This window comes from Archocentrus centrarchus, chromosome 10, assembly GCF_007364275.1.
Source record: "Archocentrus centrarchus isolate MPI-CPG fArcCen1 chromosome 10, fArcCen1, whole genome shotgun sequence".
NCBI classification, from domain to species: domain Eukaryota; kingdom Metazoa; phylum Chordata; class Actinopteri; order Cichliformes; family Cichlidae; genus Archocentrus; species Archocentrus centrarchus.
Genome location: NC_044355.1, coordinates 3,149,748 through 3,171,955, shown reverse-complemented (window position 1 = coordinate 3,171,955; position 22,208 = coordinate 3,149,748). Strand labels below are relative to the sequence as shown.

At 40.3% G+C, this 22,208-nt stretch overlaps 1 protein-coding gene across 1 annotated transcript; it reads right to left on the bottom strand.

Annotated features, from left to right (window-relative positions):
- Nucleotides 1–992: 992 nt before the first annotated feature.
- On the bottom strand, nt 993–14,577 carry fgf24 (fibroblast growth factor 24). The gene is made up of 6 exons (XM_030738538.1): nt 13,861–14,577; nt 13,644–13,680; nt 7,880–8,057; nt 4,456–4,562; nt 2,507–2,780; nt 993–1,214 (listed from the first exon to the last, which is right to left on the bottom strand). Exons 1-6 carry the CDS (start codon nt 13,890–13,892, stop codon nt 1,210–1,212), a joined length of 633 nt encoding a protein of 210 aa, XP_030594398.1. The 5' UTR covers nt 13,893–14,577; the 3' UTR covers nt 993–1,209.
- Between the last annotated feature and the right edge of the window lie 7,631 nt (nt 14,578–22,208).

Sequence of the window (22,208 nt, the reverse complement as noted above, 5' to 3'; positions counted from 1 at the left end):
CTGTTAGTAATGTGATCATTCCTATACAAAGGTGACAATACACAGTGAAAGAAGATGAAGACAGGATAAAGGACATAACACATTCCTCAGAATCCTGCAGATACCTCCATCCCCCCCCCCCAAAGACAAGCACCATCTTCAGTGCTGATCCATTACGTTAATGGCACATCACAGGGTCGCACTTCAAGCACTATGTTTCCACCTTTAAAAGCAGCAGCCAGACATTCAAAATCCCATGACGGAATGGGGGAACTTCTGGATGTGTTGAAGTGAGGGGGGGGGGGGGGGGGGGGGGGGTGATTGCATTGCATGGAATTTAAACAGAATTTTTTTTTTCCCCTCAAAGCCGCCATCTTTCAGTCTGACGGTTACTGTAAACATCATTCCTGCGCACAGCATTGTAAGACATGCTTTCCCCACATTCCTTCGGTGCTTTTAACAGATGGAAAGTTGTCCATCTCGTACCTTCTCCGCTTACCGTTTGATTTAAATGCTTCGCTCTCTAAAGCAGGTCGCATTGCAGGTACCTGATCAAGTTACTCTTGTGACAAATATATTTGGCACCGTCATGCCACTCACTTTAGCTATGACTGAAAATTTCTTAAGTTTCTTAAATGTAAAAAAAAACAACAAAAAAAAAACAACAATGTTTAAAACCAAACAAAAACCCCCCAAACAAAAATACTGTTTGAACTTCAGTTGCCATGTGCAATCATATAAAAAGGCAAGAAATATCTCAGTGGGCCTTTTTCAAATCACTAAGCTTAAAAGCAGTCCTCAAACTTTTGGGTTTGTATATAAAAATGCATAACTTGGCAGTATGCAGAGAAGGGAATGTACTCTATTCATCCAAAGCCTACCTGGAGAGAGTTCAGGGAGTACATCAGTGTGCACATCTTAAAACTCTGTCCTAAATTAGCCTAAAAAAAAAAAAAGACAACTATACCTGTATTCACAGTGCAATAAAGACATAAAATAAGTATTTTAAAATATAGTCCTCATTTTATTAAGAGGCCAAATAAAACTCACATTTTATTTACAAAGAGAGGCAATAAATATCTTAATAATAGTCATAAAATTATTTTTTGCTTACATTTGTTTAAAAAAAAAAAAATCATAAACGTGTCATGTTGTTAGTAGCAACTCATACAAAAATCTGCCATGAGACAGGTAAATACATACTACAGGTGATAAGGCTGGAGTTTGTTGTCAGTGAGGAAAAAAAAAAATTATAATAGCAGACTTTTCCCTTTAGGATTCAGATAAAAAAAGAAAAAAAAAAAAAAGAAAAAAAAAACTACAATGCTGCTAAAAATATTCCCTGGATCCTGGACATGCTGGTCATCTGGGTTTAACTGTCAAATATGAGTTTATGAGGTGATCTGGGGTGGATTATGTACAGTATTCCTGTCCATGGATGACTGATCTGCATACAGCTAAGTCTTCCCAAAAGCATCTTTGAGACTGTCTTCCAGTAAGAGCGAAAAGAGCAAAGGTCGACGGAAAGGCTCCTGAAATGAACTGAATGCAGACCGTCCAACAAGGTGAAGCTAAACAACAGAACAAGGAGGTAGAGGAAGTCATCGGCCCACAGACGCTAGCTCCAACCCACAGGATCAAAGCGGGCTTTTTTTGTCGAACAGCTTTAAGACATGCAAGAAAAGAGGCGCAAGAAAGGCGATCTGAGGGGAGATGAAAGGGATTAAGATCCCTACTCAAAGGCAATGAAGTTGGAAGATGGTGCGGAAACATGAATCACATCAGCTGTTATAGTTTAGTTTTGTTTTGTTTTTTTTAGTGTTTAAACTGAACAAAAGCCGTGTTGGGTGCCTGACTAGTCAAAGCATGTTGGGTTTCAGCTGAATCTCAGGCTGTACGGAAATCACACTCACAACACTTGGAGGTTTCGGCGCATTCTAGGAGCCGAGCCACATATGGAAAGAAAGACGACGAGAAAGAGAGAGACCTGTAAAATATTGCACTCGAAGCTACACAGTTATTCCGGCAGCCCAGTGTCACCTGCAACCGCCACCTCTCTCCGTTTCATCTCCATGGTTTCTAATTCCAGTGGAAAGTATGGGATCCGCATTGTCGGGGGCAACACAAACAAAAACCGACAGGTATTCCAATAAATCTCTAGTTGGCTGATTTTTATAACATTGCATCAGCTCCTGCTTTTGTCAAAAAGAAACCATGCCTTCAGCTTGCAGTTCATATGTAGCTGAGGGCCACAGTGACAGGAATTCTCTCAGAGGTCCTTTAGTTTATCCAGTATAAATAACATGTCAGACACATTAGCTCAATGGCATCAACCCAGAAGAATTCAACAGTTAGGAAATATTCAGTCATCCTGAAATACAAAAATAAAAAATCTTTTTTTTTTGTTCTTTTACTCAATCTTTTTACAGAAGAGAAGTCTTCTTTTAAGAATCTTGAGATTTTCGCGTACAGTTTTTTTTTCCCCCTCCACAAGGAAAACTAGAGCTGTCCCATCGGTTCTGTCAGTTCCTCTTCGCGTTGGATTTTAACCGCCGAGCCCTTCGTGTCCGCTTAGTTACTGTGGTGAAGCGAAACTCCTGCAGTGGGTCCACCTTGCCCTTCGGCTGCCGCTTCATAAAGTGGACTTCCTGTTGTCTTTGCGTGGTCCGTGAGCCTTTCTTAGGCCGCCCCTTTCGATTGAAGCCGAGGTACCATCCTTTGTACTTCGCCGAGACGAGAGCCGTGTAGTTGTTCTCCAGGAATTCCTCGATAAAGACGCACTCCTGCTTCCTTCCATCAGGCTGAAAGAAAGAATACAGAGGTAGAGGAAGTCATTACATGACACCAATTAACATAGCAGTGTGGCCTCTTAAAGTCTTTTTTTTTTTAAAAACACTTTCAGTTTGGTGTAGTTTTGTGGTGCAACACAGGAGATGTATCTAATTTTCCCTCTTCTGTGTTCAGAAAGCAAATACCTCATTTTCACATAGTAGGCTCAAAAAGCTAAAACTACTTTTTTGTTATTTTTTTTTATAATTATTCTTCTTGAAAGTAGTAAAGGCCTTCTTATGAAGCGAGAGGTGATGTATAGTAAATGTAAACATATCAACTGTTACTTGACTGGTTCCCCTTTTCACTAAAGCACAGGAGAGAAAATTAATCTCCACGTTTAGTTGTGCCGTTTCCTAAATAGCTGTAGAAAAATCTTTTTATTTGAACGTCCTTGCTGATTTAGTGAGTTTTATATAAATTCCACAGGAAAAAAATAAAAAAATAAAAATCTACAGGATCTCTAAATCTTATTCAGTTATATAAAAACCAAAGTGTTGCAGTGGCAGATAAAATAAAATACCTGGCTTTACAGAAAGTTATGTGATGGAGCACTCCTTTAAGTAGTGAGGTTTTGTAGTTGGATAGATTTGTAGCTTATAGTTCAGTTGCGCTAGCTGTTTCCCACTGCTTCTAGCATTTATGCAGAGCTAAGCTAACTGTTTCCTGGCTGTAATAGCTTAATCACATGACTTTAATAGAGATGGTGATGTACAGTATGAAACACAGGAAGCTCTCACACCAGAGACTGTCTATAAAAGATGGACATAGCTTCCAGGTCATAAAAGTAAAGTCAATGCGGAAGTGCCTTCAACCTGCAGTCTTTCTGATGGCCAGAAGGGGGCACTCCTCTGGCTACAAAAAGATGTCCAGTTGTGTAGAAATCTCTGAGAAAATGGTTCTTTGCTCATCTCATTAAACAACTTCCTGTTGGGTTTATGGTCTCAGTTATTCGTTTCAAGTCTTACTGAACACAACATACTGTTCGATGGCCCAGCGGCACAAGGCCAAAACACCACTGGGTTCCAAACAAATCAGAAGCCGGGAACATGAAAACTATCCATTTGCTACACAGCAAATATTTTCCTTTAGTGAGCTTAATGACTGAAGTTTCTGGTACTCGCTGTGCCAAGGAATTCTTTTTAAACATATAACACCTACAACACTAAAAACACTTCTAACAGACAACCGTAAAGAGAAAGAGAAAACACGAGCGAAATAATACAGTCCGACTGATGCATGAGTTATTAAAGAGACAGCACACGTGCTCTGAAGAACATTTCACACAGTTTAAAATTTTAATTTTGTTTCACATTTAAACGGTCATCTGCCGAGCCGCATGCAGTCATCCTGCACTTGTGGCCACCTGGTGCGACTAAGTGATATAATTGCAATGGCATTCCTCCTAAGTGACTATTAGTCTCTCAATGCATTTTGGTGATTGCAGTCTGTAATTGACTGATCGAGTGTCAAAGGCGTAAGCCGATTACGTAATGGAAGAATGGCTGAGAGTTATCAAAGAGGTGTTGTTAGGGTGCAGAAAAGCAGCAGGAGAAAGCAGATCCGAGGCCGCGTTCGATTCAGCGACGGATTAAGCACTCGCTTAAAAATATTCATATTCATTCAATATCACCAAAATATACTCACCCTTCCAACTATTTTGCCCTTGTCATTCATGCAAATGTAGTGTTCGCTCTCTTTTCCTTTTATTCGGACGTGGCTCCCGAAGGTTTCTGTCTCCACAATAAGGAGAGCTGAAAATGAAGAGAGAGTGCATCCAGTTAAGGCCGTGTACATATCTGTATCACACAGAAATACAACTTAAGGAGTCAAACACATGCAGTTGATTGTTTGGTTCAGGTCATAATATTGTGAGCATTGGCTAAATTAAAATATATCTATATATATCTATATATCTATATATATATCTATATATATATATCTATATATATATATATCTATATATCTATATATATATCTATATATATATATCTATATATATATATATCTATATATATATATATATATATATATATATATATATCTATATATATATATATATATATATATATATATATATATATATATATATATATATACTATATATAATATATAATATGATTTTCAGGATTAAATGCAGTTAAAATATTTAAATTTAAACAATTTAAATGTTGTATAAGTGCATGAAGTATAAAATTATTTCAACATTCTCTCTATAATACACATCACAACAACAATGCCACTGTAACTTCAGCGGTCCACTTTAAAGACGTACCCCGGCAGCCCCTTTTAGTTTTCCATGCCCACTCCACCACCCCAGTGTTAACCCCTGAGAGGTCACCTTTGTCTCTGCTCACCCCCTGACCAGTAAAGAGATCTGCCAAACATTTGTGGAGCAGTTATGTGCCCCTCCAGATTAGGTTTCAAGTTCCCTTTAGTCTGTGCTCACTCAATCAAAAAGTTAAGATGATCCATTTGTTTAACACACAGGGCCATTCAGTAGCACTCAAGGGAGGAGAGGAAGAATAGTCGAAGGGGACGGGATAGGCTTGGGGGCAGAAATAACCCTCCACCCCCCTAAATCCAACCTTGGGAGAAAAGCGGGTAGTAGGTAATCTGTCTTAAAAGGTGAGGGAAGAAATAGTTATTCGTTGTCTTGTTGCGGGAGATTTGCTTATACGTCTTATTTGGGACCTAATGAACAGGACATTGGACTTGGCTTCATCGGTGAATAGATCTGCACAGATATGCATTTTTTGGGGGGATCCTTAAAAAAAAAAGAAAAACAGTCATAGAAGATCGGTTTACACACTACTCTGCATGTACGTTTATGAGTCACTGAGCTGCTTTTGCACAAATATGCAAAAATTCAACCTTAGGTATGACACTATGACCCAGAACATCAGATAAAACATGATTTCCCTCCTTACTGTAAGTCGTCCTTTGTGACCCTATTTTAACCCCAATCTTGAGTTTTTTCTGAGAAAAACCACTAATGGTTTGATCTTTATAAAAAAGAAGAGTTTGGCAGCTTAAAGCATCGATAAACTTAATTAGATCCTTGAGTCATAGTTCCAGTAAAACACAAACACTCGGAGGAATCTCACAGTCGTCAGTACCCACTGACAAATGGCATTCAGTTGACAAAGGAGGGAATGTGGTGCTTTTATTTATACCGTAAGCACTTGAATGCTCCTAATCTCCATAATCCACAACCTTAAAAATTGCTTAACGTATGAACGAAGCGCTTCAGTAATCTTTCGGCAGCCTTCTGAACGTAGCATTCCTTCCTGCTTCACAGGTCTTATGGATAAACAAAAAGTTTAGAACATGAAAAGAAGTCAGAAGTTAAAATCAGCGAGCCTGTGAGATAATTCTCGTGGTTTCCTTAAATCGGGGTCAGGCAAAAAAAAGACTCCTTTTTTTACACCAGTCTTCTTAAACGATCCAAAGAAAATGAAAAATCTGAGAAAAGTTTCAGACAAACTTGCCAAAAGTCTAATTTCTAAAGTTGAAGAGACATACGGGGCAAACTGAGAGTCATGAACCCCTTCACTTATGCTGCTTCTGAGCTATGTTGCACTTTTTGTGCCTTGGTTCAACATGAATTATGCAGGTCGCAGCCATATTTTGACCTCAGCAAGAGGCCACCTGTTCAAAATTCTGAAAAAAAGTCAGCTTTAATCCAAGATTGCAGCTTTTATCAATTTAAAAGCCTTTACAATGACCCGCCATCACTCTTGGCAGACATCACCTGCAGTGGACTGTTCTGGAAAATGACTGGCCGGGTCTCGTAAAAGTAATGAATATGCTACATTAATACCTAAGAAGAGTTATAATGCCAACAATGTTAACTGGAGAGATACGCACTTAGCAGTCATAAAGCTCTGCATTGAAGCAATATATTGCATTTCTTCTGTGGTGTATTTTGGTCCCTTGACGTGAGGCTGCAGACACTATGCATGAATTAGAGTAAGGAGTTATCTCACTGAGCATTATTGCTGCAAAGGAGTTCACAGGTGCCAGGTACTGCAGCTGGATGGGGAGGAGGGGTGGAGGGTAGAATTGGCAAAGCCTCATGGGAAAAATTGGATCTGCTTCCACTCAAGCTCTAACAAGCAGTGAGGAAACTTCGCCTCGGCGCATCTGTGACTGAACAAACTCACTCAGAGGCATTCAAGACCAGCAATTTTAGAGCCGTGAGTCAGCTGTTATGAGCAAAGTATCTGCAGGGAAGCACAACGCAAGCCCCACTGCTCTGCAATTGGGCTACTGCATCAAAGGTGCGCTGTACTGACCATCGATTTAGTCAGTCGGCATACTCGTTTAAAACTGGAATAGCGAAAAGTGCATGTAAAAAAGTTGAAAAAAGCATAAAATTCTACTTGAAATACTTTGGGTAATTACATAACAACAATGATAATTACTAAGTCAAGCTGCCAAATGCTTTTTGACATCTTTAACCTTCATGCTGAACATTTTCCAGTGAGCATGAAGTACTTTTACACTGCCAGGCTGAACAAAACCCTCACAGTTTGGCATATCCAGCATTAGCTTGTATATAAATTTAGTTTCTTAAAATGCAAATGTAAGATTTCACCATTTTGCATGATGGATATGCACAGTAACTTAGCTGAGACTGAATCCCAACAGATCTCAAAAAACTATATTTTACAACTCAAAAGCCAACAATGTTTTCACTGTCAAAAACCAACAAGTCTTGGTCTGTATAATACAAAAAAAAAAAAAAAAAAGATAACACTGCTGACGTATGAAACCAACAGGATAAAAACAGACTCGCTCCAGATACCCAAATGCTACAGTAAACATCGAAAGCAAAGTCAGCAATTGCAGCATGTATTCATCCACCTCAACCTGTAGTTGGTGGCTTTCACCATCGTCTCTTGAGCCAGCCAAACACAGAGCACAGAAAACCACCTACAAACAATGAGTAGTAAACAGCCAAAGTGGCTGGTGGAGATAGAAAGACTCTGGCTGGTGGGTAATTTCTCATCCTGTTATAACAGCCTAGCTAAAGTGTCAAGTGAGATGCACAGGAGTTCTCCCATACCATACTTGCCCCCATCATCTCCATTGGCGTTGATTTTCTTCCCCAAGATCTGGACGTGTTTGCCGGTGGTTCTGCTATAGAGCTGATAGATCCGGACCTGCTTCCGGCTCAGGTCGTCTGGGTTTCTGGTGTGGTTTTCGATGTAAAACCTGAAATCAGCAGAGCTCTGCTGCGATTCCTGCACAGGTGTGAGACAGGAGGAGACGGAGAGAAGGAGAGACAAATAGTGAGAGATCACCACGGCACAGGTGTTGATAGTAATGTGTGCCGCTCGTTTTATGGGCCTGGTGTCAAAAAAAAAAAAAAAAAAAAAAGTGCTCCAGGGTCTAAAAAACTCGGATAACAACCTGGAAATTGTGGCCGTGGCATTTTAGTTTTTTTGCTCTTTGCTTTCAACTGACACATTTTATATGCGATGCATTTACAAGCTGCTAACTATGTTACGAGACATGTTAATGAAGTCACTGTTTGAGTAAAAATCGCACAGAGCAAGTGCAAAGCACACAGTGAAAACTGTGTGTTGGTTTATATTGAGACACTATATATTCTGTGCCCTGGGCAATACTGAGAAACCTGTATTCCATTTCCACAAGCAAGCCAGCCACTAGCAATTATACACCTGAAGCATCCAGACCTGTTGCACTGTCATCAAACAAATATCTGCCTGCAGGCTAAGAAAGGTCCATAAATTAGGAAATGCAGCAGGCGGAGAACAAGCTGGAAAGAGGCACCTCAAACAACAAACCCGTGGGAGGAATTTTTGTTGGAAACGCACCGAAACCGGCTTCTCAAAGCTCACCGGTCAGCTGTTTAAGAATCAATTTAGATGCAGTGTGAAAAAATCGAGGAAATTGCAGAATTCAACAACAGCTCAGAAAAGAAACTGTGACTCAACATGAGCAAGAGGAAACATATACTTTCAGAAGCCCTGGAATCTAAGTTCACGCCAAGATCCCATTTCCTCATCTGTATGGTGTCGTAATTGCACAGTAATGGCTTTTCATGTGGCTGTTCTCAGGTGGCTAATTATATACACATTACATACCCCGAGTCCTTGTTATTCTACCAAAATGAATGACATGTAGCAAACCTGACTGGAAATTATGGCCTCTGCTGAATAAATCCTTAAAATCTGAGGGGAAAACTAAACAACTTCCGCAAACCTGGGTGCAATTCTGAAGAGGCTCCCAACAAGGCTGCGCTGAAACATGTGTCATACAAGTTGTGCCCCAAGGATGTGGTCCATGAACATGGGTTCTTCTGAGGAAGCCCAACTTTACAGCTTAACCTCAAAGAAACCAAAAATAAAGGCATGTCTGGGCAGCGACTCATCAATTTGTAAACGTTTTAAATTGCCCGAAAGGTCATGAGGTACAGCATTAAGTAGCACTTCTCGGTCATATTTCAAAGAGCCTTTGAAATAGGAAGGATGTGTTTGCTTGTTATGGCATATTTGGTTTACAACCATGACACATCCTCTGTGTCTGTTGACATTTCGGAAACACACCCATGATATTACTTTTGGCATCAGACAGTGTGGAAAATAAGAGGCTGAAGATAATCAAATGTAAAATGCATGCTTACGAAAATTTATGGGTTCAATATTGATTTCAAGACATGAGATGATTTTTCTTTCTCTAGTCACAAAATTGCCTGTGCCCTTATAAGAAGATTCTTCCCAATAATGTAGCTGCTAGCCCTAGAAAGGTGTCACCTACTCCATGTAAGCACACAACCTGCATGATACAACATGACATAATGATGTTACACACTGGCCTATAATAGATTTAGACTTTACCCACACTAAAGACAATACAAAAGCAAAATAAGCCACAAGCAGACCCATTGAAAATAAAAAAAAATAAATAAAAAACCCTAACCACCCTATGGTCTTTAACCCAGCAGAGGCTTGTAATGCAAAGCAGAATCTGTGCTTGTCAGGCTCATTTCAGGTTTAACCTTCAATTTTCAGAGTTACAGTCCTGGTTCACTTCTTATTCAGGTACCACATCATGCCAGCACATCCTGAACACCTAAACTCCCCCACAGGTTATGCTCAACTTAACAGAGCGACCCATATAAACAGACTTGAGTCCGACTAATCAGTTCCCCTAGAAAATACTGTCAATGTCATAATTTGCTAAAAGGTCCCATGCAGATGGGTGGGCGGATTGTGAGAGGGGTTCTTAGGAGGGTTAGAGTATTCCAGCAAAACCCTTTGCCATTCCTCAACAAGAGATGTAGATTCTCAGGGATGGAGCTGCTCATCTTTGTAAGCTGATTAAGGCACTGATTGAAGCCTTTGTTGATCTTACAAAGATATATGAGATAAGTCTGCTGACTGGCTGGAATTATGCTTTTATATGTGTTCTCCATTTTGCCTTCTAGACTATTTACCACCACCAGGGTTGCAGCTCAAAGAAAAAAAAAAAAAAAAAAAAAAAAAAAAAGACACCAATGAACAGCATTACTTTAATGGAATAAACACTAATTATAGTAAGACCTACTCATGCCTTACTGAAGGGGCAATGAAATTCTCTAGACCTGTTCAGTTTTGTAACTGTTTTTTATGTGAACAGGCTCATAATAATAATAATAATAATAATAATAATAATAATAATAATAATAATAATAATAATAATAATAATAATAATAATAATAATGATACATTTTACTTGTAAGCACCTTTCAAGGCACCCAAGGACACTTTATAGGGGGTAAAAACAAAAATCACAGATAAAACATTAAAGCACAAAAGAAGAAACTAAATGGTCAAAGGAAGCAAAGCGAGTATGCCATCTTGAACAGGTAAGTTTTGAGTCATGATTTGAAGACAGGAACAGAGTCAACAGAGCGGGAGAAAGCGCTGTCCCCCTGTGGTGCTGAGGCGGGCAGAGGGCAAAGTAAGGATAGAAAAGGAAGAAAGGAGGCAGCGTGAGGAGGAGGTGATGTAAAAACGTTTGGCTAAAAAAAAAGGGGGGGGGGGGTACAGGATTTTGAAATGATTTCTGAATTTAAATGAAAGCAGTGGACTTGCTGTAGGACTGGTGAAATGATAGAGTTTTGGTAATGATGCGAGCGGCTGAGTTTTGAAGCTTCTGGGGGGATTTGTGAGGGAGGCCAAACAGAAGAGAATTACAGTAATCAATACGGGACTTAGCAAGACTATGGACAAGGATGGAGGTGCTATGCGGGGAGAGGGAAAGGCAGAGGCGATTTATGTTCGTAGATGGAAATATGCAGACCGGGTAATATTATTGATATAAGAGTGAAAAGAGAGTGCTGTCAAGGATGACACCCAGACTCTTAACCTGAAGGGAGGGGAAAACTGAGGAGCTGTCGATTGTGAGGGAGAAACTGTGGACTTTGGATAGGGTGAATTCTGTTCACATGAGGAAGAACTCCGTTTTGTCGCTGTTTAATTTACAAACGTTTGAGGTGAACCAGGATTTGATTTCATATAAGAAGGTGGTGAGGGAGGAGGGTGGGAAAGAAGAGTTAGGTTTGGTGGATAAGTAGAGCTGGGTGTCATCCGCGAAGCAATGGAAATGGGCGCTGAATTTGCAGAAGATATTGCCAAGGGGAAGGAGGGAAGTGATGAAGAGGAGGGGCCCCAGGATAGAATCTTGAGGCACACCTGAAGATACAACAGTTAAAGAAACGGAGAAAAACAGATGTTGCCATTTCAGGTGAAGAAGTTGGCTGAATAGTGAAGGGCTGGATTACCAGTAACTAATACACAACAGTTTAAAATGAAGCAACAGACTTGCTTATCATGGAATATACACAACAGTGTTTAAAAGCTGAACACTAACATCATCTATTGTCAACACTCTCTCTCAAATATGAACCTCAAAGCTGATGAACAAGGGAAGAAAAAAGAAAACTAACACACAACAAAACGTGGCCTAACTGGGCTGCTGAGGGATTTATCCCAAATCTCCCCATCTCTAAACAAACATAAAGGTGTGTTTGGTAGACAGTTGCATTTCATGTCAAGGGAAAGGCAAGCCTAAGCACATGGCTGAGGTGAATGCTAGCGACAACAGTTTTTTTTTTTTTTTTTTTTTTAAATCGCTCACTCTGTCTCCTTTCTTCAAAGACAACATGAAAACAGATATGGTTGAAACTTCAAAAGTCTGGCACTCATCTCCACTGAGGAAGTGAAGTTGTCGCATCCATCTAAGATACACCTTGCTATCTGCTGCATACTCACACACACACACACACACACACACAGATGGTCACACACACTCAAATATGGAAAGACATTCCGACTGGCAGTGTATCCAAATGTGGTTGCTTCTTTTGTTTTTCCTTGAAGTCACAACCACAGCATGACATGCAAGAGTCATTAGCCATACAGAGGAGCACTGGGAAGGAGTGGAGGATAAAGGCATGTCCCTGCAATGATTAGGGTGAAACCACTTAATGAACATCCTTTGTTTACCTATATCTATCCTGTGACTAACTTTAATCCACAACCATCATGCAGCTCACATATTTAAAAAAAAATACCCAAAAACATGAACTATTATTAAACACTCATTCAGTTGTTGGGTCAAGTGAGGAGTGGTCAACTTACTCACCAGCTATGTTTGTGCCATCTGACTACAAGTGGGTTTACATTTTGTCCCTAGGAAATTCATCCAGTTACTCTAAAAGCTAATGATTTTCAGCCTGGGACAATCTGATCCCAGCAGCAGTAACTGCAACCAATAAAACGTATTGTTTATAGTTTACAAACAAACAGGCTCTCCTTACTCCCAGAAAAGGTCAAAGATTAACTCTTTATTCTTAGTTTAGTTTATTTCTCTTCAATTAAAAAAAAAAATAGAAATGCAGTATTTTTTAAAAGATGGAATTAGATAAACACTTAAACGCTGTCAACTTTTTGAGATCTGTTTATTTTTAAAATAATAATAATAATAATAATGATTTAAAAGAAAAAAAAGGATGAGATGAAAAACCACCTGAGCCTTTTAAAGCAGTCGGTCCCGTTTTTGTTAAATATCGTAGATCACAGTAACACTGAGAAATTAATATAAAACAACTGTGTGTGCAGTATTACGGTCAGCCACGTCATACCAACAAACCCATCAGATAGTTTTATGAGAGAAGGAGTGTGCTGACTGCATCCTATGTGAATCACGGCGCGCAGTCAATTAGCTGAGTGGGTGCCTGCAAATCATTACTGTTCAAAGTGAGACGCGCAACTAATAAAAGCTGAGCGCCAAAAGAGCCATCTGTTCAAAGAACAACTGTTAACCTCAGGGATCTAAATATTTTTTACACAATTCTGCTGTAAAATATCCAAACTGCTACTTGAATTTCAAATTAAAAATGTCGGGTTTTAATTAAGGCTGAGCCAAGGTAATAGTACCGATTTGAATGATCAGTGAATACTTTGAATACCTTTATGCATTACCGCACTATTCATGACACTGATTAAATCATTTAAACTAAATCTGTTCTGCATGTTTCCAAAGATTTTTGGACTTAACGTGTACGACTCCAAGTTTTGTTTTTACTGTGGTAAGTAGCAGGCCTATCGATCTAAAATAGTCATTTTTCTTCATCATTCTAACTAATTAGTATTGAGCTTAATTGAATTAAAGCACGTGAATTCACTGTCCTGCATAGCACAAAAAAATAAAATAAAATAAACCATAACATCATACAATCACCATTCACATTATGAAGCTTCACAGGGGTATACAAACACATACACGCAAAAAGTAATAGAACAAGGGTGTGAACATACCTGCAGTTGGAAATAGAACACCAGAAAATGTAAACACCTAAGTGGAGAGAGGGAGAGAGAAGGGAAGACGGGAGTTAATCACACAGACAATTACCTGAAAAATAAACGCTGCCTACCTGGATGACAGCAATGCAGAAATATGAAGCTTTTGGCGACTTCTATTGGTAAGAATGCAAGAGTTTGGGTGCAAAAGCAAACGGAGAGGTGAAAGACTTACAGGTATATGAACCTCGAAGGCAGCAGAGACATCTTGACTTGCAGAAATACAGCTGAAATACATCTGCTTCCACAGATTTAGCCTAAGGAAAGGTTGGCGAAATCGCCCCCCTCTCTCGCTCCGTTTCGCTCCCCTGCGCGTATTTTACGCACACAACTCCGGGGGTAAGTAGGAGATTGGATCCCAGTGTAAGGACAGTTGACGGGACAACAGCGGCAGAGTTACGGAGTGCAACATTGGGTGCTTCCTTGTTGAGGGAAATTATCCAGATGATTATTTCTTCTCTGCTCAGTCTCCTCCACTTCCCGAAAAAACGCAATGCCAAGCGTGGAAATCAGTATTCGACCTCTCCAAAAAATACAACTCTAAAAATTATCCTCTTAGTTTTGCGCACCAACAACTAAGTTAGCCCACAAACCCAAGCCTGCTCCTCCAGAGATCACATGCTTCTCAGCTCCGTCCGTACCTGCAGTGGATTTCTACACCTTGCATCGGTCATTTTATTCTACCTGCAGGAGAGTAAAAAGAAAGCGGCGATAAATAGCCGTCCACCAAAAAGAAGTCGTTTAATACGGGAGGACAAACTTATCCAAGCTTAATATATATTATATATATAACTTTTTTTTTTTATTTAAAAAAAAAAAAAGTGTTGAGGAATCGTAGCGGTAGCAACAGAAGCGGATCCCTGGAGAGGTTCGGGAGCTGAGGATGGCGCAGCAGTGCCTGTCAGTGGTGTTTGTGCGTCTGCGGCTTGAGATTTGGGCACAGAGAGGCTTTTTTGTTGTTGGTGGGTGGAAACATGTCAGCGGTTAGCACCTGATAGGGTAATCTTGGAGAGACCATCAGCTCGGAGAGGGTTTTTTTTCTGCTCGGTGGGCGAAGCGTTGCGCAAAGAACTTGAACACAGAGATTTGGTGCTTTTTGATTTAGTTTAAATTTCTGTTAATGTCTCAGAACTTTTCGGAATGTGAATGTGTATTCGCACATGGACAAAGATAATCTAATCTGACAACCAAATATAAAAGCTCTTCCTCTCAGTGACACTTTCAATTTAATTTAATTTAATATAAAGAAAAGTCGATTCTTTTTTTGTATTGATTAATATTAGTAGTAGTGGTATTAGTGGAAATTTGAGATGATGTGTTGGAAGAGCGACAGAAACTGTTGTTCTCTGGGTAATTTGTGTGTTTGAAACTGTGGCTGGTTTGTGTATTGGCCTGGCTCTCCCAGACACCATTCAAATGCAGGTTGTCTCGAATTTTTTTCAGTAATGTGCTATAACTTATCCTGCATTTAAATGAAAGAGAGGTGCGAATGTGTTTGTGAGCAGCTTGCGCCAGAGCTGGTAGCAGTAAAGTGAGTCCATCTCTGCATGCTGCCTTTAAAAAAAGAGAAAACCTTTGTGGCTGGCTCTTATTGTCCCATTAAAACTGGGTCCTCGGGATTCTTCTCCCATTGATATTCAAAATGATTCTAAATGATCACATACATAACTCCCCATGCTGGGAATTTCAAAGGGTCCCCTGCAGCTGTTTCAGTGGGAACTGAAAATGAGTGTTTAACTAAGAGCTCCAGCTTATAATTCAGGGCAGCAAAACAGCAGAAAAAAGTCAGGATGCTATCAGTAAAATATCAATCACTTTGATTTAAAATATATGGTGTTCATGAGTTTTGCAAAGCCTTTATCTTTCCAGCAAGTGCATGGATAATGTGGGTTTATCCGGTGATTTATGGCTTTCTGCCTAACAAGACTCCTTGATCCTGTCAACCACAGTGCACTGTACAAATCCCTTTAACACACCTGATGTACAATGTAATTTAAAGCATGACTAATTTAGTCTTGTCTGCCTTAGGGTGGGAAATCACCAAAAAATTGAGCAAATAGTAATTATCCTGAAAGATAATTTGATTATTTCCTTAGAAATAAAGGGCTTTGGGATTGTTTGATCAAACAATCGCTGCTGCTCACTGATAAAAAATTCTCTGAAGGTCAAAAATAAAGGCAGCTGACAATTGATTTAAACACAGGATGATAAAACAGCAATTACCGCACCAACTGTGATAGAGCCAGCATTGTGGAATCACTCATTGCCTCTTAAGCACATGTTTGCGACAAACTTCTCGGAGCATGACCGTAAATTTACAGCTGAGGGATGAGAGCAGAAGGCTTGGATGTGGCCACCTGTGAGGCACAAGAAGGAGGAAACCTCGCTTAGCTCATGGCAAAAGGGAAGGCCCCTTTTTTAAGGGACTTTTATCATTTCATCAGTGTTACAAGTATGGGAATAAGCAATGGCCACAAGTCAACTGTGTGATGGTTCGGCGGTGCACTTGTCTGGTCTAGTAATCACTTCGGCAGCTGACCAATTGCAGGAGTCAGCCGGTACGATTTATTCTAGAAAGCTAAAGAAATATGTAGAACAAAATAATATAAAGAAGTTTTTTTTCTAATCTTCCTACAGAATTTAATATTTACCAGTTACATGATTTGACTGCCTTGTTTTAACACACATTTGCTTCATCAACACTTTAATTTATTTCTACCTGTGTTTTTATGTAACTTTTGCATGAGGAGATTAAAGTGAAATAATGCTCAAAGATTCAGATCCAAAACAAAAATTCATGTGCAAAACTTGATGCAGATTTAAAACTACAAAGTAAAGAAAATCCACTGATCAGCCACACCATTAAAACCAGTGACAGGTGTCATTTATAACATTGGCTTTTTTTTTTATTCACGTGGATGCGACTTTAACATTTACAAACCATCTAAAACTTGTTGCAGATTAAGAACACCCCCTCATGGAAACGGCACTCTTTTATGGCGTCACCTCGCTGCAAAAACTGGAACAAAGATGTTGGACCCAGCCTCTAAATTTCACACTTCCCAATCCGACTGAGCATCCGCTGGATGAGGCTGAACAGGCCAGAGCCGCGGAGGCCCCACCACGAAAACCATACGATTCAAATGCACTGCCAATGTCCCAGAGCCAGACGCTAAAGGACAACCCTAGACAACATGTGTTAATGCCCCAACAGGTCAGAGCTGCTTTGGTGGATCAAAGGAAACATATGTACCATTAGGATGTGGTTTTTAATCAGTGTATGTGTGTTTGAATTTACCTTGAACCAACAAAGTCAGTCAGAAGAGTCAGCGCACCTAAAAAATGTGTGCTGATACCATTTAAAAGAAAAAATCCTAATGAAACCATGAAAATCAATCAATGTAGGCTGATGCTGGAAAAGTGTAACAAGAGAGAGCTTTGTGAATGAGGAGAAAAGTTTCAGTTCAGTTCATGGGGTTTGGAGGAGGGAGGGGGGGGGGGGGGGGGGGCAACCACTCAAGAGTTGGGATAAGGTTACCCACACAGATTAGCTGAAAAGAGAGAGGGAGTGAGAAAAAACAAGCAAGCAAGTTAAAGGTCTTAGTTTACCTGGCTTGCTGTGCTTGGCAGCCATTGAAAGTGCTTTCAGGCCACAGATTCCTGGTGCCTGAAATGAATGAATGAATGAATGAATCCTCTGCAGCCACATTTGTCAATGCTATTTCAATTTTTATAAAAAATAAACAGAACTTTTTAGCCAGGAGCTACGAAGCGGCGATGATGTTACTTAGATGACTCCCAAAATCCTCGCAAGCCTTTGAATTTGAACCTCGCCGCTTCCGTGCAGTTATGCGTGTCTGTCTGCAGCAACGAGACTGTGGGAATGTCACCGAGGATATCTCATTGAAGCTAAAAGAGGAGGCATCTGAGGGCGGGCGAGCGCTCAACAGTTCAAAGGAACCTAGCAGGCATTTAAGGCTTGATAAAAGAACTTGGCAGATCAGTAAGTGAAGCCCAATGTACTACATTAGTGTCAGGACCCCCTCCGCGTCCCTCCCACTTTGCACTTTCATCTCTGACACGGACATATTGACTTAAAGGAAAGGAGGGGTACCCGGGCCACGAAGGAGGGGTCGGTAGTTGTGGTGTGTGTTGAGGGGGTGCATGTGTCCCATTCAGTGCCCAAGGTGAAGCGATTGATGCTGAGGGGTGACCACTGACTCATATAAGCCACCCAGAAGCCTTTTTTAAAATAGAAGTCACAGGCCGACAAGCATGTGAGACCTAAATGGGACGGCCCCCTTCCTCTCATCTCCCTAAAACTCAGCCTCACCCCATTAGTACATGCTGACCCTACCCCCGCCTCTGCACGCACACACACACAAACATCCTTTTTCACACTGGTGATCATGCCCTGCTGCTGGTTACCCAAAGTCCAATTGCTACGTGGGTCCAGGTCATGAAGGGGTCGCGACACCTTGACATTGTGGAGGGTGACAGAGAAAGGAGCCAGAGGAGGGAGGGTTCAGTGAGCTCTACCTCAGAGACCTTTCAAGTATCACCTGAAGACGAGTGAGGAAGAAAAAAAAAAAGAAGTGCTTTAGTAATTTGTCCCCCGTCACACATTGTTTGCACGGAGTCATTAGGGACCATTTACAATTTGCCTCGAAGGGAAGCGGACAAGAATTTGGGTGCAGGCCGTGGAAGGTAAGGGTTAAAATAAAAGCGTCGCTCTTCAACAAATTATCTCCGAGCACCACATTACATGTCGAACGTATTATTATTTCCATTAGCTTTGGTCGCCTGTTTGACATTAATGATGATTTGCTCCAAAGTGATCCAGCAGGGAGTCTAAAGTTGTCCAAAATCATAAACACAAGTTTGGGCCTTCTCGTTGCTAGTTGCTAACATATGCTATAACCTTCTGTGACTACATGCATTTTGAAGACCTCACTAAACTATTCATGCCTGGATGAATTCTTTGGCCGTTGCCTCGTAAAGAGAAACTGCCAAAATGTGTCACAGTGCTACAATTGAATAACAATCAGCCGACAGAATTCATGTGTTCTAAGTTTTTGGCCCGCGTTTGACAGATAAATGTCAACTCCCTTGGACAAGCAAAGGTAATCAAAAAGTCGTGTTTCTGTTCGCAGACTTTTGCTGAACAATATGAGTGCTTTAATGACATAATAAGCCTTCAGAGTTGGGTGGACTAGTGGTGAAAGTTTGGGAAGTTAAATGATGTAAGTGTTTCTTGTCAGCTCTTTAATTTTTTTTCCTCCCTGAATTGAACAACCTCAAAATTGTTTTCTTGGATGGCCACAATTACTGAATTAAGGGGCTGGTTGTTTGTAATGTGGCATAAAATTGCTTAGAGACTCACAAACTGGACAGGTTTGACTCATTCACACAAAACGTGTGGTTATTTGACAGCTACTAAAAACACTTAACCCCCCACCCCCGCTGTGTTTAAATGAATCCTGGACCCTTGATGGATGGCAATTTATAGATGCCATTAAAGAGACAGGGACTAAGTAAATTAAAAAATTTGCTTTGAAACAGCTTTGAAAAGGTGATACTTTCAAATCAAAAGGATTTTAAAGCCCACCAAGAGTGTGACCTGAACTCACACTCATAATTTGATGAGGACTTTGATTTTAGCTCATTACCTTCAAGCTGGGCGGGTTTGGGGATGTACTAAGTGAGTGCTCAGAGGTGAAACCTGTCAGACTAACATTTATCTGATTACTGTGTCGTGTTAAAAAAAAAAAAAGCACTTCCCCAGGTGTAACCGGCCTGCTGTGGTAGCCCCATCAGGTTCAAGGCCTTTTAGAATAATATTAAATTTGCACTTACAGTTAAAGCAATTTTTACAATTTTAAAAATAAACTCTTTTTAAAGCAGGACTTCATCAAAAAAAAAAATTTTTTCACAACTTTCAAGAGGGGTTAAATTTGATATTGATCAATTTCCAGAATCCACTTAGACCACCTACTTCCAACTTTCCTGTAAAATGCAACGGTTTCTTCAAGTGAGAATACAGTGCAGAGGATATATCGGGTTTCTCTTCAAAATATTAGAAGAATACATTATTTTTATAAAAAGAAGAAGATCATGAAACAGCCATGTTTCCCAGTTTCTAGCACACGGGGTTGCAGATGGTTTCAACTTTGTAGCTCGGGGGTAAATCAACTTTAAAGTTCTACATCACAGACTTCTTAAAGTTGGACTCTTTTAAGATGGGAGCTTCATTATGTCTTGCACTGAAATGCAGCTGCTGCCAACACGTCCTCTGTTCCCAGTCACAAAATCCTCAGCAGCTGAAGTGGAGTCTCTCCTTGTGCCGTCTCTGCAGTGGTAAGCTAGCCTGAACCTGCAGTTCCACTCATCCTAATCGCTGAGCCCAATCCATTCCCCTGTCTAGCACCTCTTCAGAGGCCGCTTGCCCCTTTGTTCTGACAATGCACAAACGACCATTCAAATGGAGTGACTCTGTAATCAGTGAAATACTAGCCTCTGGGCTTTTTAGAATAGAAAAAAAAAAAAAAGCAGGGAGAGAGCAGAAAGAGTGAGAGAAAATCCATCCATGACCAATCAACTCTAACTACCTGTCTGGCTTTTTAGCTGCAGATGTTATTTGCAAAAGAAGGGGGGAGGGGAGGGGGGGGGGGGGGGGGGGGGGGTGCCCATTCCAGATGTAAGATGTACAAAAGGAAGGCAGGCTGGTACCTCCACCCACTGAGAAAAAGGCTGGACTCGTCCACACCCAACCATCTCTGATATAGCTAAAGTTTCTGCTCTTGCCTACACAACAAATATGTGATGTATTGCATCATCTGACACTGAAGTGAAAGATAAAATATGATAGATGCAGTCTCGCTGTCAACGCATGCTGAGATATTCCCCGATGAACTGCAGATGGATCATTTCTGCATCAATTACACAGGGATTATTAATTTCTAAATCATAAGATGTTACTTCCTAATTCCTCCTGTTTGCTCGTCTCTTTTAGTCCAAAGGCACCAAATAAAAAAATACATACAGAAAAGGGTCACTGTGCATGGTTTGTATATCACATGAGCCGATGCTCTAATTTAGGGCTACTCTGTTAGTGACACAGCGTTCTGCAGCACTGTGAATGCATGCAAGCTGCGAAACGTGCAGATTTGTATGCACTAACACTTTTTAAATGCTGGCATTAAAATAAAGCGAGTGTGATTATCTAACAGCCAGGAGGGTATCTGGGTTCAGGGCTGGTAGTCAGTTTTTATTATGTTCACAATTTGTCTCCCTGTGTCACACAAGACAAATAAACCCATTAGGAAAGTAAAAAAAGTTAAACCAGTAAATCAAGTTGGTGCTGGTAAAAGTGTGCTGTAGGTCAAGAAATGCATTCGCTCACCTCAGATAAAGAATGGGAGATATAGTTTTGCCACCTACAGGTCATCCTTCCTCTGAACTGTTCTTGTGAAACCACTTTTGAAATTCTAATTGCTCACAGCTCTGTGGCTTCTCTCACCTGTGTATAGAAGGACGCATTGTTGAGTGAGAGCGTGGGTTTGAAGCTCTGTTTTAGGTTTTAGGAGGGACTCTTAGTGTGGTGTCTCGTTGCGCCCGCCTATGTGATAAATCACATTAATGCTCTTTTATCTGTCAATTCTGTGACTCTTAATTAAATGTCTGAAATACGGAAACCAATAAAATTGATTTGTTATTATCTGTTGTCTGTTACCTTCTACTTCATGCAAATTTCAGTTGCATCCTGCGGACAGCCAGAGAGTGGAAACAGTAGCTGCGCACACAGAGTAAAACCATCAGTCATTACAAATGGTCACATCTTGCTTTACATACAAACTGGAAGTCTTCACTTTGTTAAAATGAATATACCGGGGAGCTGTGAAAGATGTCAGATGAGACAACGCGCAAGGTTCGTGATGGCCTCACAGAGCTTGGGGGCTAAAGTCATTACCGTTATCAGCTTTTTGAAGTTTGGGGACTGACAAATTACCTTGTTGAACCTTATTATACTGAATGAGGCTTGTCTGTCAAATCTCTGATAAAAGGGCTGCCTTAGGCTGCTGTTGGACTGATCCTGGACAGATAAGCGCATGTGAAACACATAAATGTAAATTCAGTAGCGCGAATGTGTGATGTGGTGATAAATGAATATTAAAGTTACATTTGAAATGTTCTTCCTTCACCATAAAGCAAGAATCATAATAATAATGTTAGTCGTAGTTAGTCGAGATATTTTTATATCTTTAGCCATCATTCGTATTGCATTCTGTAACTTGTTAAAAAGCATTTTAACACTGGTATAATACTGAGTGGAGTCCTTTAGTAGGCGCCAATCAGGCAGACTGCAAATAAACATTATACATCACTTTTGTTCAAGTTGATTCAATTTTATTTATATAGCACCAAATCACAACAGTCGCCTCAAGCCTCATTCGGTGAGGTTCACACACTTATCGTACGTTTATCATGAACTAAAACAGAGATGTGACAGTCCATTCATTTACT

Bases quoted from the DNA above. Each gene is read 5' to 3' on its own strand.
- fgf24 (XM_030738538.1), bottom strand. From the start codon at position 13,892: ATGTCTCTGCTGCCTTCGAGGTTCATATACCT. The intron at 13,681-13,860 runs GTAAGTCTTTCA...CTCTCCACTTAG, and splicing joins CCTTCGAGGTTCATATACCT to GTGTTTACATTTTCTGGTGT. The intron at 2,781-4,455 runs GTGAGTATATTT...TCTTTCTTTCAG, and splicing joins AGGGCAAAATAGTTGGAAGG to CCTGATGGAAGGAAGCAGGA.